This window comes from Syzygium oleosum, unplaced genomic scaffold (genome assembly GCF_021117445.2).
Source record: "Syzygium oleosum isolate NSW1041296 unplaced genomic scaffold, Sole_v2.1 Sole_v2.01, whole genome shotgun sequence".
Taxonomy (NCBI): domain Eukaryota; kingdom Viridiplantae; phylum Streptophyta; class Magnoliopsida; order Myrtales; family Myrtaceae; genus Syzygium; species Syzygium oleosum.
In genome coordinates this window covers 30,465,252-30,480,383 of record NW_026607485.1, presented here as the reverse complement: position 1 = coordinate 30,480,383, position 15,132 = coordinate 30,465,252, and the positions used below count along the sequence as shown (strand labels likewise).

At 42.4% G+C, this 15,132-nt stretch overlaps 1 protein-coding gene across 1 annotated transcript; it reads right to left on the bottom strand.

Moving 5' to 3' along the window:
* Positions 1–12,607: 12,607 nt before the first annotated feature.
* Positions 12,608–14,000, bottom strand: LOC115691574 (LOB domain-containing protein 37-like). Its single transcript, XM_030618256.2, has 2 exons — positions 13,605–14,000; positions 12,608–13,451 (listed from the first exon to the last, which is right to left on the bottom strand). Exons 1-2 carry the CDS (start codon positions 13,786–13,788, stop codon positions 12,907–12,909), a joined length of 729 nt encoding a protein of 242 aa, XP_030474116.1. The 5' UTR covers positions 13,789–14,000; the 3' UTR covers positions 12,608–12,906.
* Between the last annotated feature and the right edge of the window lie 1,132 nt (positions 14,001–15,132).

The following is a 15,132-nucleotide window of genomic DNA, read 5'->3' as shown; positions in this document are numbered from 1 at the left end:
GGAGGACGTGTAAGGGGCGTGCAAAATTAAACAATTACCTGGATAAGAAATTGGGTAGTCATAATGAGAAATAAGAGATTTGTGTAATTTTTTTTTTTTGTTCTTTTTTGTCTTTTCATTATTTCATCAGTGGGTAGTTTTGGAAAGGCCAGAAAGTAAGACTAAACTCACTTTTCCAGCTATAAATATTAGATGATGACCAATATGTCCTTTTTAGAAAATTAGAGCCGAAGCCCTAACCAGCCCGGATCGGGGCGATCTTAGTTTGGTTTGGGTCGATCCTTTATACCCGGCCCGAGTGTTTCGAACCTCGGGTCGGGCCGAAGAACCGTCTTGACTTGAGGCCCAATTTTACCCGGCCATGTAGTAATAGTAGGTGGGCTAAGAATATGAAACAAACTTATTAGCAGCGGCCTTGTGAAACTTTCTTGTAACAAAACAGACCAAACCTAGTGGAAAAGGAGATGATTCGAGTAGTCAAATCCGGTGCGCTTAACCAAGATAATCGAGGGTGTGGTTTAGGTGCACGACACAGGCTCGATAATTTTTTTATTTTTAAGTGCAAACAATTTCGATTTTTGTCCACCTGCTAGGGTTTTGGTTGATGTTTTACGGTAGTATTTAATGGGCCTCGTACAAGTTCACAGAAGGCAAGATTTCTCCCGAAAAGAGAGCTCATTTTAAGTAGGTAAATCTCCGGTTTGTGAAACACCTTACTAATCTCGTGAATTAGGTAAGACGCTAGTCATAGTTCCGAATAGGCAGTCCATTATTATTGATTGCTTCTTCTCGATTCTTTCTTCTCCCTCCATAACCCGAGCTCAGTGAAGGAAGAGATAAGAGGGCCCTATGGAGAATGTAATCAGAAATCCATATTAGAGTCCGACCATAAGGACCGAATTTATTGTCTTCACGCATAAAAATACTGGATTACCTAACAAAAAAGATTTTAAAATCATCCCAAACCTAGATGAAGGAATCGCCGGCGCTTTTGCGATATGGAAAATCAAACTTTTGCCGTATGCCTAATCCACGCGCTAAGTCTCCATTCCGTACCCACTACTTTCGAAACTCCGTATCATCGAAATGCCCGAAAACGAGGCGCAAAAGATAGGGAAACGAGCTCCGCTGCTGCCTAGACACAGATTTCTAGTGCTCGGTCGGATCGCAGAGCGGTGGCCGCCATGGGGGGATGATGCTGCTGTTGCTGGTGTCATGGAACCAAAGGCGTGAGTTACAGGGAACGATGCGTTCGGCATCGTGGGTGGGACATAGTCACGTGGCTAGGCGAGAACATTCTGTGGGCGAGAAGATGGAAGATGGGGCGGTGGTGGGGGTCGAAGTCAACCATGTCAGGCGCGTGGATTCCGCAGCTGCTCCGCCGATTCGGGGGGCGCCGCTCCACGTGAACCCGCCGTACCCTCCCCCCACACCGTGTCGGCCTACCTCAGTTTGAAGATAGACATGAACGAGCGAGGTTAGCTCGGAGCAACTCGTCTGAAGGATCGATCTGATCTTGCCTTTGTGGCACTGTTGAACACATCCTCTATCTCTCTCTCTCTCTCTCTACGTTTATTTTCCTCAATTGTAAAACACCCTCCTTTTCATTTTCAACTTATGTTGCAAATCCCATCTATTATTTTTCAAATCAAAACCCGATAAATCGGCGCTCCATATCAGCATTTGACGGGAGTTTCAAATTGTAAACTAACGAAGGCCACGGACGGCATTGGCGGTGTGCATGAGCGTGCGATACTCGTACTCGTGATTTCTGCGGATTGATATCAGCATCACACCGTGACTTATGACAAACAAGCCAAATAGTTAACTTACTTCATTGATGAATCAATCTGCGCATCTATCATGTCATTTAACAGTCCAACCGTCTTTCTGAATATATTTCGTGATCGGGTAAACTCCATCGGACGTGATGGTTCCGATGCGTGCACATTTGAAAGATTATGAGAGCACACATGTCTGTCTTATTAGTATTGGCATAAAAAAATACGCTAGTGTGAAGCTTCAAACCCAAAATTCTAGCGAAAAGACAAGTAGGTTTACCACATTGCTAAGCGTAAAGCTGCCGTTGCATTTTACTTTTTTGGTTCTTCCTCTTTCTGGTCCACTGCAGCATGCATGAACTCGGTTCTCGGGTTTCGTGGATATCATCTATATACGATGTCGCATTGGGCCTTAGTTGCTTTTGGGCTTGAACAGACTATAAATCCTTTTATTCTTCCATTGACATGATTTTCTATAGGGAAATGATACAAATGATCCATGAACTTTGATCAATGCGTAATATGATCCATCAACTTTTAATTTATTCAATGTGGTCTATGAACTTTACTCTAATATACAATGCGGTCCCTAAACTTTTAATTTATTCAATATGATCCCTGAACTTTTTGTACATATTCAATTTGATCTATGAACTAAAAGAAAACGTTCAATGTTGTTCTTCAATTAATTTAAGTTCAGGGACAACATTAAACATTTTCATATAGTCCGGAGACAAAATTGAATATGTGCCAGAAGTCTAGAGACCACATTAAACAATTTAAAAGTTGAGGGACAACATTACACATTGAGCTAAAATTCAATAACCATATTGAATAAATTAAAAATCCAGGAACTACATTAAACATTGGCCCAGAGTTCAGGGACCATTTGTTGCATTTTTCTTTTTTCTATATTACGTTCGCTTCAGGGCAAAACTTTGAGCTATCATGTGTCCAAAGCGATAATTAAAGTCGAACTATCGTTATGCACCAAATCCGTATGAAACCGATATCATACCCTTGAAATTTCCCTATATTACATTAACCCAAAATTTTGAATGCAATTCAAAAACATGTCATCAGCTTGTAATTCGAATCTCTTCGCCCGATCTCCTCAAGCTGAGGCATCCGACGTCTACCGCGCATTCGGGAATATAAAGCTGCGGTTCAGACAATCTTTTATCTACAAAGTCAGCAATTATTCTGTTCCTGACCCGGCAAACGTCGTACCCAAACCACAAAACCCTTGGATTGGATGTCATGAGGCTTGCATCAGATCTCTCGAGATCGCAGGCTCCTCTCGTCCTCGACAAAAGAATGGATCGCCATCAAGCATTCCGCTCTCGACCCAACAATGCATTGATCGTGGGGGCGTCAATGCGAGCATTATTGATCCTCAAAACAGGAATATCGACGTGGTCCATGAGCACATGCATCCGAAAATGGAGGCTCATGAGTTGCGTAACTTTGCTTTCTTCCCCCATTTATTGAGTGGTCCCTGCAGATCCAGGCCATGAGGAGGTAGATCTCGATCGTTGAAGACTAAATTGGAAGCGATTCTGGGCGAGAATAAGCAAAGAAACAGACATGTGGATGTTTGAAATATGCACTGAACTGGGGCAAAACACGGCCTTCGAACTCGGGAATACAAGGTGCGTTCAAACAAGCTCGCTCGATAATCGAAGTGGTAAGACGAGTAAGATCTTGCGCCACATCTAAATAAACGTGTGGCTTTGCATTTGATCTCGCTCGGCACGAGGAGTAGGGGCTAGGCCGACAAGGAAGTAGTTCTATATGAAACCCTTAAATTTCCCGTGGATGACTTGCCTTTGATTAGATTGAAGAGTTGAATTTAGTCTAGTCGCCAAAACTGGATCAAGAAAATCATGTTTACATAGTAATTATAATTTGTCAAGTTTAGTAAGTGGTGTGGAAATTGGTATGACCGTAAAAAGTTAATCGAGAAACTGGTTATTTTATTAGAGAGTGAAACATTAGATGTTTTTATGGGGCTCATCTCGTTCCCATGCCATGTTTTGAAAATTGTCGGACACTTAAAACCATATCGTGCAAATCCGTAAAAATGACACGAAAGTATATATTATCTTCCACACAAACTTAGGGTGTGTTTGTTTGAGTTAAAAAAATTTCCACGAATTAGTTTTTTGGACTTTTCCATATTTGGTTAGCTGAAAATGATCAATCGATACGGTCAAAGAAATGTGCATGCTTATAGTTAGGAAAATAAATTTCCTAACTTGACAAGGAGAAAACATTTTCTTGAAAAATAATTTCTTGGAAAGCATTGTCTTTTATCATCCGTTTGTTTTATAAATAAATTTATATTGATGGAAATAGTTTCACCCAAAATTCATTTTCATGAAAAGTTATTTATTCCCTTGTTTGGTTGGGAACATGAAAATGAGAGGGAAGTAGTTTTCCGGCGTTTGAAAAATTCATGAAGAATCTACAGAAAGCAAAAGAGTCCATAAAAATTTATACTCATAGGAGCGTAGATCGATCAATACTCAAAACAAGACGGACAAGTTGAGAGAGAGAATGTTTTTCATCAAACGAACGCATCCTCAGGCTCCGTTTATTTTTCATTGTTTGACTGAAACTTGAAAAGAACCCGGAAAGAATTTTCCATCGTTTGGCAAGAAAATTTTGATGGGAAAATTATCAAAAAATTCTTATTTTTTAATTATGTTTTTATTTATATAAATTTTCTTTCTTTCTTTTTCTTTTTTTTTTATTTTTTTTGCTTCTTCCTTGGCCGGTCGGCGACGGGCCACAGGCAAGCTCAAGCCTCGCCCTAGGCCAGCGAGCTTGAGCCTTGCCCTAGGCCGGATTCACCAAACGTCAGCTAAATCCACTTTTAGGCACACCCAAGAGTTGCCCACTTGCTCTACAACTCCATGAAAATCGAATTATTGATCCTGGGCCCTTGAAAGCGAAACGAATCCGGCCCGGGTGCCAGAACATCATATACAGCCACTGGGGGTTCGGGCCCGGCCGTTGGAGACCTGGTCCTGAACGCCAGGACTAGGGAACCAACGTTGAGGATTCCGTACCCAAATATAGAGTTTCAAATTCAAGCACCGATACCTAGTCATTTTTTGGAAAACGTTTTCCGGTCCTTTCAAAAAGGAAATCATTTTCCTAAATTTAAATTTTGGTAGGAAAACATATTATGTTGACTAGGAAAATATTATCCTAAGCAAATCAAACGCCGAAAAATGAGGAAAATGTCATCCGCGGAACAAAGGGACCCTTAATATAATCTCGTACTATGTGTCCAAACCGTTAAATATTTGTATTATACTGTAGACATGTACCCTAGCTGTAAGGTCGACCCAGCATTAATTGATTGGGTTGAAATATCCCTATCAGATGAAGCCATACTCTTGGGCAAGCATTGATGATCTAGAATGTTGGGAATCCTGGACCTGAGGAAAGCATCTCCAATCTCGAAAATTGGGAATTTCATACCATACATTAGAAAGAGGAGCAGCTTTAAAATCCTGCGAAGGCCAGATGCCCCTTTGTAAAGCCAAGTCGTACCCCCTTGGAACGAGGGTTTTGTATTAACTAAAGAAACGAGGCTGGACATTAGAGAGACACCCACCCGTTCATGAGAAGCAAAGAGCAAAAGAGTCGCCATTTGAATATATAAACCGATCCACAGTTTTCCAGCAATCTCGAATCTCTAAAGCCAGCACGGGGCATGAAAAAGATCCGCAAAATAAGAAAATGAATTCACCAGAACGTCAGCTGAATCCACTTCCAGGCAGACCCGAGAGTCGCCCACTTGCTCCTGCAACTTGTCCATGAAAGTCGTATTTATTAGCCCTTGGCCCTTTCGAGTCTCGCCCTCCACTCGTCGGCTCCCTGGAGATCCGATCTCCGCTTTGAAAGCGAAAAGATTCGATCTACTTTCCCGTCGGAGTTTCGCGTGTCGCTTTAGTGTTCGAGAACTATGAAATAGGGTTAATTGCGAATCGACGCGTCACAAATTATATATAATGAAAGTTTCGTACGTTTACGGGGGGGAAAGAAAAACGGAAATCGATGTGCGAGTCCATCCACTTTTGGATGAAGGAATTCAAGAGGGGTACTTGCACTTACGTTGGGGTTTTCAAGGGCTTTTCAAGTGATTTTGACTACATGACCCGGGGTTGTACAGTTTGGTAAGCTTTGTCACATTGGAAATGGACCCGGTTGTTGGAAATGGTACCTAGTTTTTCCTATGGTTAACTAAAGTTTCCGGACACTTAAACTTCCCCAGTGCAATGAAACATGGTAGGGAACATTAGAGATTAAGGTCACGTTAACGAGCAACCTCAAGACAATTGTTTATCGTACTTAATTTATTATAATTCACTTCACAAAATAGCGATTACAAATTACATGAAAACAGTCATTGCATTAATAACTGCAAAATTTTCCGGACTGGTTGCTTAGTACTGCTCGTGCTAGTGAATCGGATTAAGATCAATTCAAAGGACATGGATCATTTTGTGGGGTACCACATCAAAAACCACAAAATCAACTGTGAATGATCTCAAGCCCTACTCATAAATTAACCAATCTCTCTCTTGACAAACCACCATAGATGTTGGGGAAATCTCAAATAGTAGGTAAAAGCTTCCTGTCTAAATTTGTCTTGACGATCAGTGACCATATTGGTCGGAAGAGGGAGATGAAAGGAATATAATGTAGCTAGATCTCCACCGTGGAATAATTGCTTGTGGATGCGCATGTCTCAATTATAGAGCATATGTTAGAGATTTCAATTTTCAAACCACATTGATAAGTTCTCGTTCCCTATTTAATTGAAGTGATGATATTCGGTACATGAGTCATGTCACATTTTTGCGATGTGAAGTTTCATGGCATATGTGCCTTATGTCTAATCCATGCTAGTACTGAAAAAGTAGAGTCCAACTAAAGATGTGTTTGTTTCGCGGAAAACTCAATGATAAAGGAAAATGATTTTTCGGAAAGCATTTTCAAGGAAAACTAACCCGTTTTCCTTCATTTGATAATATGTAATCGAAATCGTTTTCTAACGTTTGGATTTTATTGAAAAATGATTTCAATCTCATGACTTTATCTCAGACGAAAAAAAAATCGAATTTTTAATTATTTTATTTTTTAAAAAATCAAAATATTAATTATTTTTCTTTTCTTTTCTTTTAAAAAATTCGAATTTTTCTTTTCTTTTCTTTTCTTTTCTTTCCTTTTCTTTCTCCTCCTTCCTCCGCCGGGACCAACGGGCGACACCCCGACAACGGCCCCAAGCGAGCTCGAGTTCGCCGGCCTTGGGTGAGCCACTAGCCCGTTGGCCTCGGCCGAGCTCGAGCTCACCTAGATCTAGCGAGCCACGAGCCCGCCGGCCTCGACCAAGCCCAAGCTCGCCTAGATCTGGTGAGACGCGAGCTTGCCAGGATCAGCTAAGCTCGGGCTCGCCTGAATCTGGCAAGCCACGAGCTCGCCGACCTTGGTAGAGCCCTAGCTCGCCCGGATCGTCCGAACCTCAAGCTCGCCGGCCTTGGGCGAGGTCCAGGCGAGGTAAGGCCTCGCGAGACGCCGGCGAACTCCAACTCGCCAGATCTCGGGTGAGCTTGAGTCTTGTTGGGATCTGGCGAGCTCGGCCGTCGCCGGCCACCGCCAAGGCCGACGACCGGCGGAAGGGGGAAGAAGGAAAAAAAAGAAAAAGAAAAAAGAGAAAAAGAAAAGAAAGGAAAAGCAAAGGAAAAAAAAAGATAAAATAAAATAAAATATTAAACAAATTTAAGATAATTAATTCCGGAAAGTGTTTTCACTTTCTTAAGTAGTAGGGAATTCACTTTCCTAAATTTATACATAAATGGTTTCCTTGACCGGAAAGTGTTTTCGGTTGACCAAGTCATTTTCGGACAACCAAACGGATGAAAGTCCGGAAAATAATTTCATCAAAACAAACGCACCCTAAAAGTGAGAAAGAGAGAGCGCAAGTATTTCTACGTCGCTTATATTTGACCTCGAGATTTGGCATTTTCAAGAAAGGAAAGGAGAAAAAGAACCCGAGATTGACACGAGATTAATGCATTGCGAGTTAATATTTGTCGCTGTAAAATTCAAACGACAACATAAATCTCGACGTCTTTACTCCTATTATGATGTTTCTTCTAGCTCCTAGTTTTCTACGATGGAGTTTAGCTCAAAGACATTATCGACTCGTATCGCTACATTACATCCATATGTCGTATCTCGGACGCAGTGATAATTATATAACTTAGAATTTCATGGCTTCCTAGATTCCCAAAATTGGCCTTGGAAAGAAACAAAAATATACAGCTGAAACCGTCTTGTGTGACAGCCAATAAAAGACTAAGTGGGAATATTCATCTAATCCAAAGCAACTAGCCGAAGGAATCTACGCATCTATGCTTATCCAAGACAAATCAATGTTTAATCTCCACCAATGTGAGCAGGCCAATCTGCGTATTCTAATCCCTAGCACCAAACAAGAAAACCCTAATAAGAACAGCCAATAAAAAGCCTCGCAAAGTAGACGACGACCCAGCTTTTGCTCTCGCCCCTTCTTTGATCTCGTCAATCATGAGAAAAAGAAAAATTTGCAAATCGTTGTTTATTTTTCTCTTGGGGAAGTAGCGTATATCATAAGGTAGGAATGACATTATAATATGGATGGTGGGTGCATTAAAAATAGGGGATGCAACTGCACCAAGAAGTTTGGGGAGTTGTCGTGGCTGGCTGGCCAAGTTCAATGAAAGCGAGCGGTGGTGAATTCCGCGTCACACACATGCCTTCCCTCCTCAGTGTCTCTGTCTCCATAAAACATAAAGAACAATCTCTAGGAACTCTCAATTATGCATCCCACTTCCCTACACTCCTTTTGGTTAGTAATTTGTGCTTTTAATAACCGAGCCCCGCTGTGCCCGATGATAAAAAAAAAAAGTCATGGGTTCGAGCCGTGTGGTGAGCGGAACTCGATTCCAATCGAACCTCGAGCAATTTATTATCTCATGAGAAGAGGTTTTCAAGATTTCCGGCTCATCGACGGAGCTGCGACGACGGGCTTGCACACCGATCGGTATAGGATGATTAGTTATGATTCGAACCAATCATATTATGTAGCGGACATAAGACCCTCGAGATATTTTGTAGAAGAATAGCCGCGTTGTCCTTTCCAACCTGACATTTTCAGCATATAAAAAAGAAGTGATTTTCTTTTTCCATCGATCACGGCGAATCGTCGCAACTCAATTTGAGTACGACATCGAAGCCAAAAGATCTCGAGTTGGAGTTCCCTTAAATGCAGGAGGCGGTGTTAAAAACCCAAAGCTTAATCTGCTCGTTTCTCGACGACAAATCTCGCTCCTCGGATTCCATATAAAAGGCCCGCCACTACTCAGCGGTACCCCGTGTCGTCGCCGGGGTAGAAACGGATGGCGCTCTCCGGCGACCAACCGTCCGAGCCGTGGCCAAAAGACAGCGATACAAGAAAGGGGACAAAAAATTGCGGTACTCCATCCATCTCTCGACCAAAATTTTCGCACAAGCAATAGTCAGTCCCCCCCCCCCCCCCCAAAATTCAGAACCCTATGAAATCTAAGGAAATGGGAAAGCGACTGGACAAAGCAAGATTCTTGGCCCCCTAGATCACGCACAACGTGACTCAATTACCACGTAAAATAATTTAGGTGGGGGGGCCCCACCCTAATTATTATATAAAAAAAAAGGAAGGAGGAAAAAAAAAAGAAAAACAGCCACTTGGTTTTTTTTTTTTTTGGGGGGGGGGGTGGGGGCCCGACAAGACGAGTGACCGCAGGAGACCACGGGCAGAGGCAAGTGGGGCGCAGGCTGAGGTGGCGCTGACAGTGCCCGAACGCACCAACACACGCGCCCCCCCTCCCCCTCGCGCGTGGGGCCCCCCACCCCCCGGCCGCAAATGCGGCGAGGCGCGGCGCATCGCTAATAATTTTTTATACTTTTTCCCCCTTCCTTCCTTCCTTCCTTCCTTCGCGCAACTTGTGGGAAAAAGCCGATTTTTCTTATAATTTCCTTTTTTAAAAAAATTATATATTTTTTTTGGGTGGGGGTTCTCCCGGAAAAATGAATAATAATAATAATAATAATAAAAGAGGAGGGGATGCAAGTTGCATTTGTAATTGGCGATGTGATGGCGTTCTGTTTTTAGACCGGGGGGGTCTTTCCCTCCAATTGGAGGCAAAAACCCGCAGGGTCTCGCTTCTTCCTCGTTGCTTGGCTCCACTGAATTTTCTGAGGATCATCGACACATTGAGCTCAGTTTTCTTATTTATATTACTTGGTTAATCTGTGTAAAAGTGTGCCTGTATATCTAATATACGCGCGTGTGTATATATATATATAAGCGAGTTCAATCTAAATGCCCAGTTTTGATCTAAAATTTTCGCGGATTAGACTATAAATCGTGTTGCCGTGTTATTCAAAGTGAAAAAAAGGATGAAACTGACCGTGCAACTGTTATTTTGTCGCGCGGTTTTTCCTTAGTGAGTTCGAGGGTACGTTCTGTTTTAGCTTCGAGAGGCACGGTTTTCGCTTTTTTCGCATTTCCTTTCTAAATTTTTAGAAGCGAAACCCGACATGAGCTTATATGGGAAATTCTTAGATGATCCTACACATCGACATTCAAATCTTTCGAAATGCCCCCCCCAAACTTCTGAGGTCGAATGAACGGTCGAATTTAAAGAGAATTGCAAGACAGAAGTTAGTAAGAATGAAAGTCGAAAAGCAATGATCGGTCCCAAGGATCATTAAATCGTTGCCTAGTAAAAGCAATAAGAACGAGGATTTTCCTATATCCGCCCCTGATCTTTAGCAAATTCCTCCTTCACCCTTTTTCACGTACATAACCCAAAATCAACTATCGGAGTGCGGAAAAAAACAAGCGGCTCAACATCAAATCTCGGAAGCTAATCCAAACGCACCACAAATTGACAAAACCGACGCTGATAAGTGATAAGTGCGGGGGCGGGGGATGGGAAGGGGGAGGTGGCGTTTCGTCGATCCATTGGTCGATGGAGACGTCAAAGAGAAAACCCCCATCAACTTTAGTGGGCCCCAGATTTATTTTTTTTACGGTAAAGAAAAATTCCCCTAAAAAAGATTTAGAAAATAGGAAAAGATATGAAAAGAAAATACCTTCTCTCTTTCTCTTCCCTACGCCTCTTTACATCCTCCAAAAGCCGCCTCTACTCACATTGCAAGACAGAGAGTACAAAAGGACAAGTAGTGGCCCAACTTTTGCTCTCTCTTTAGTCTTCATCTCCATTTATCACCAAACTATATATATATATTGAAGGGCAATTTGGCTTTCGGATAGACATGGATACTTTGCCAAGGGCAACGTCCATCCAATGAGGAAGGCGTGCCCCAATTTGGACCCACAATTTTGCCAAATTTTTATGTTTTTGGCCCCCCGAATTGTTTGGAAGCATTCTCCCACGTTCCTCCAATCAAATGGGTGTTGTATGACTCTTCGCCACGTATGTCATACAAGGTCAAAGTAGACACCCGACGGGTTTCAAAGAGATTCATCAAATACCTAACCCTTTCGAGTGGATAAGTGGATAGGGTTTTCGATCAATCAATGCGGGCTTCGATTTCAGCGGCCAAACCCGAAGATTATTTTACGTGGTGGATGAGAAGAATTGGCAAAATCTCTTTTGTTTGCATAGAATAAGAGAGGTGGAATGCGAAAACTTGTGAGGATTCCACAAACAAAAAAAGTAGAAAGAATGAAGATTGCCCATCAGTCGGTGTTCAAGAAATTTCGTAGAAGTTTCGGTGGGCTCTCCATAGCTAATAGGATATATTCGATCGATCTTAATATAATAAGTGTTTTGATTAATTAGTATCCCTTGGATTTTTCTTTTTCTCCCGAACATTTTGATCTGGTCGTCTTCTGATTATTAGATTCTCCGATGGGTCTCCCCTGATAAGAGATGAGCGAAAATAACGAAAGAAAAACACGCTTTTGTTTATAATAGGGGGTTTTTTCTTCAATGGTTAATTGGAAACTTCGAGTCCGAAAGCTAGATTGAGTCCCGATTCATGAGTTCCTCCCTTCGTTTCAGCCAAAAGTGTTCGATCATCGGATGAATTTTTTACCGATTTATGTTTTGATTTTTCGTGGGCTATATCTACCTGGCTTCATGAATTGCAATCGATCTAACTAAAACGAAATGGTAGGTAACTTTTTTAGTTGGGTCATGGTTTTGGTACGTGGTTGTTGTTACCAGGCATTCTTTTAAACTTTTTAGACATGCGCTCAAGATGAGAGCAACCGATGCAGCCCTAGCTGTCTATTGAACCCTAATTACCAAGGAAAATTCTAAGAGATTTGAGCACAAGATCATAATACTATCTACAAAGCTCAGTTTCTTGAAATGGGTGACTATCGAGTCATTATAATAGGGAGGATCTAATCTTTGGGTCTTCATGACCAATTGCTTGAACTTGATTTTCATACTATTCAACCACCGTTCGGCGATGATCCTAGAGTACAAGTTTTAGCTTCCAATTGAATTAATGATAATGATGGATAATTCCACAAGCCTCACATCCCTTATCCTCCTCACCAACTTTTACCATTTTCCGCCATTTCCAAAGCTTCATGATCATCTTCATCAACCGCAAAGGAAGGAAGAAAAGATCCAAGAAAACACGAATCGACATATAAATCAACTGCTTTATTGGAGTCGCACAATCATAGTCGTGATCAAGAAAAACAAAAGGAGGACGAGGAGCAGAAGATGAAGAAGAAGAAGAAGAAGAAGAAGAAGAAAGAGAGCACCGACAAACTATCATTTTTCTCTCTTTCTTTTCAAGACTCAGAGAGAGAGAAATCGGGTTTCGCCGGCTGACTTACAAAACTTCGCCGGAAAACTACTCCGGCTACGATTTTCCCACTTAAAGAAAGGAAAATTAAAGAAAAGAAAAAGAAAAAATTTAACAAAGAGAATCAATTAGCAGAATAATACCCCGAGAGCTAACTCGCGTATGCGATCGTAAGAAACACCCAAGAAAAGGAAAAGGAAGGAAGAGGACGACGTCGAAGCTTTCTCTCCGGTCAGGTGAACAAATTGAGGAGCTTCGTCTCCGGTTCTCCCACATTATTATTGCTCTCGAAGCACGTCGTCGTGCCGGACTCCTCCGAATTCATCGACGGGGTCCCCGGCCGCCGCGTCTGATGGACGGCCTTGAGGGCCGACTTCGTCTTGGCCTGAAAGTTCGTCGGCGTGAGGCGGAGATCAAGATCGATCGGCTGGAGGAGGAGGCGCTTGGCGTTATCGGCGGCAGCATCAAGCCTATTGCGCTTTGGGGAGACCCTCGACCTCGAAGTCGAGAATCGGGATCCCGGATTCGGATCGTGGAGCTTCCATGCGTCGGCACACGTGTCGCCTGCCTCCGAGGCCTCGTCGGACGCAGGGAGGGAGGCGCCGCCACCGCCTCCGTCGAGGAGCTCCGGCATGGCCCGAAGCGAGCCGCCGCGCAGGACGGTCTCCACCGCCGCCTGGCAGACGTGCCAGCTGCCGGTCCACAGCAGCCCCACCGCCCCGTTCACTGGGTTCACCGTCCTTCCACACGCTTCGAACAGCAGCGACTGGAACAGCGCTGCACAGTAAAAAAAAAGCTTAAAGCTGTCAGAGAACTGGGGATGCACTCATGTCTCGAATAAAAGACCAGCGTGACTATTGACACGATCATTCGTGTTAAGAAAGATCAGAGGACGTGATTTAATGTCTCAATCACCGACAACGCACGTACCGGGCCTCTGCGCTTCGGGGACGGCGGAGATGAAGGACATGAGGCCGGCGCGGCCGAAGAACTTGGCGACGAAGACGGTGGCGTGGCCCTGGGCCTCGGGGCTCTCGATCCACTGCAGGCAAGGCCGCAAGATGCAGGACTCGCTGCAGCCCTTCCTAAGAACTCGGCAACCGTTGCAGCTCATACCTTATCGATCTCTCTTGATTCAAGAAACAAGAAAGAGGAGACCACCGATGATCTCGAAGCTTTTCCTTTCTTTTCTTTTTACTTTGATAGGCCCCTCAGATGATTCTTCACTTCACACGAAAGTTTTGAGGCTTTGAAGCAGTCTTGGATAGCTTTGACCCTAGGAAACGGATGTAGAGAGAGAGAGAGAGAGAGAGAGAGAGAAATTGGGTTGCAGGGTGCAAGAGAGGGGATATATAGATGCAGGGATGATTGGGGTGGTGGTGGTGGAGGTGCTAAGGGGTCCTGGCTTAACTAGGGTTGGGTTAAAATCGAAGGAATCTTGGAAATGTTTGGCTTAAATTATTCAAAGATGGAGCATTGGTCTTGAAAGATAAGATCGATCCTATTTTTAAGATATTTTATTTAGAAACTCTGTCTAATCCGTATCATTGTTCACTCATAGGTCCTTGACGCTCGGGACTCATAAGAACATTGTGTAAGATGTAATTTGGATTTGGAGTCTCTCAATTCATGAGTAAATTAATAAATTTTACATTATCAGTAACTTACGTCAACCTCAATTATTTGTGTTTCGATCATTCGTGAAACTAAACCTGTCAAAAAAGGTCATAAACACATTTTTCAACACATATTTAATTGGTTGAGTTACTATATGAGTTTGTTGTATTCAGTAAATGGATCATAAATGAATTTAGATGGTAAAACCCAAAATAATATGGATATTAAATAGATTCACAATTTACTTAAACTCAATCCACCTTTATGACTTTCTCTCGCTCTCACATAATCTCATGTTCACTCATCCCGTGTTCTTACCTCAGTTTGTGATGAGTTTTTCTAGATTTTGTTAAATATGAAAGTGTTTTATCAATATGAGTCGGATTAGATATGAGTTTGGTGCGGTCAGGTCGGATATAGGTCATTGAATTTGAATTGCATAGAAATTGATTAAAACAAGTTAAATGGTCGGTTTAGGTCAAATCATTTTCGATTCGACTCGATCCACTCATTTGACGGGTCAACGTGAAACCAAGAAATTATTAGTCAACTCTCTTCATTTATTATGAAGCTGAGAGTATATATGTTTTGGAATAAGATAGTAAATATTCAAGAGAAAATGCTTACTATGTGCTTTTCTTTTCACCGAAATAATCTGTGTTTTTTCGAAGCAGCGCTTGCTTGTATTAGTGCATCCCACGTGATCTACACATAAAATGATTCACTATTTTACATAATGTCAACTGATAACGTGTAAAAGCACAACTCCGAAAATTTTTTTAATAAGTGGCAATTTACAAAGAGAAGGATGAAGGTGAAAATATGTTAATTCGAGGGAGAA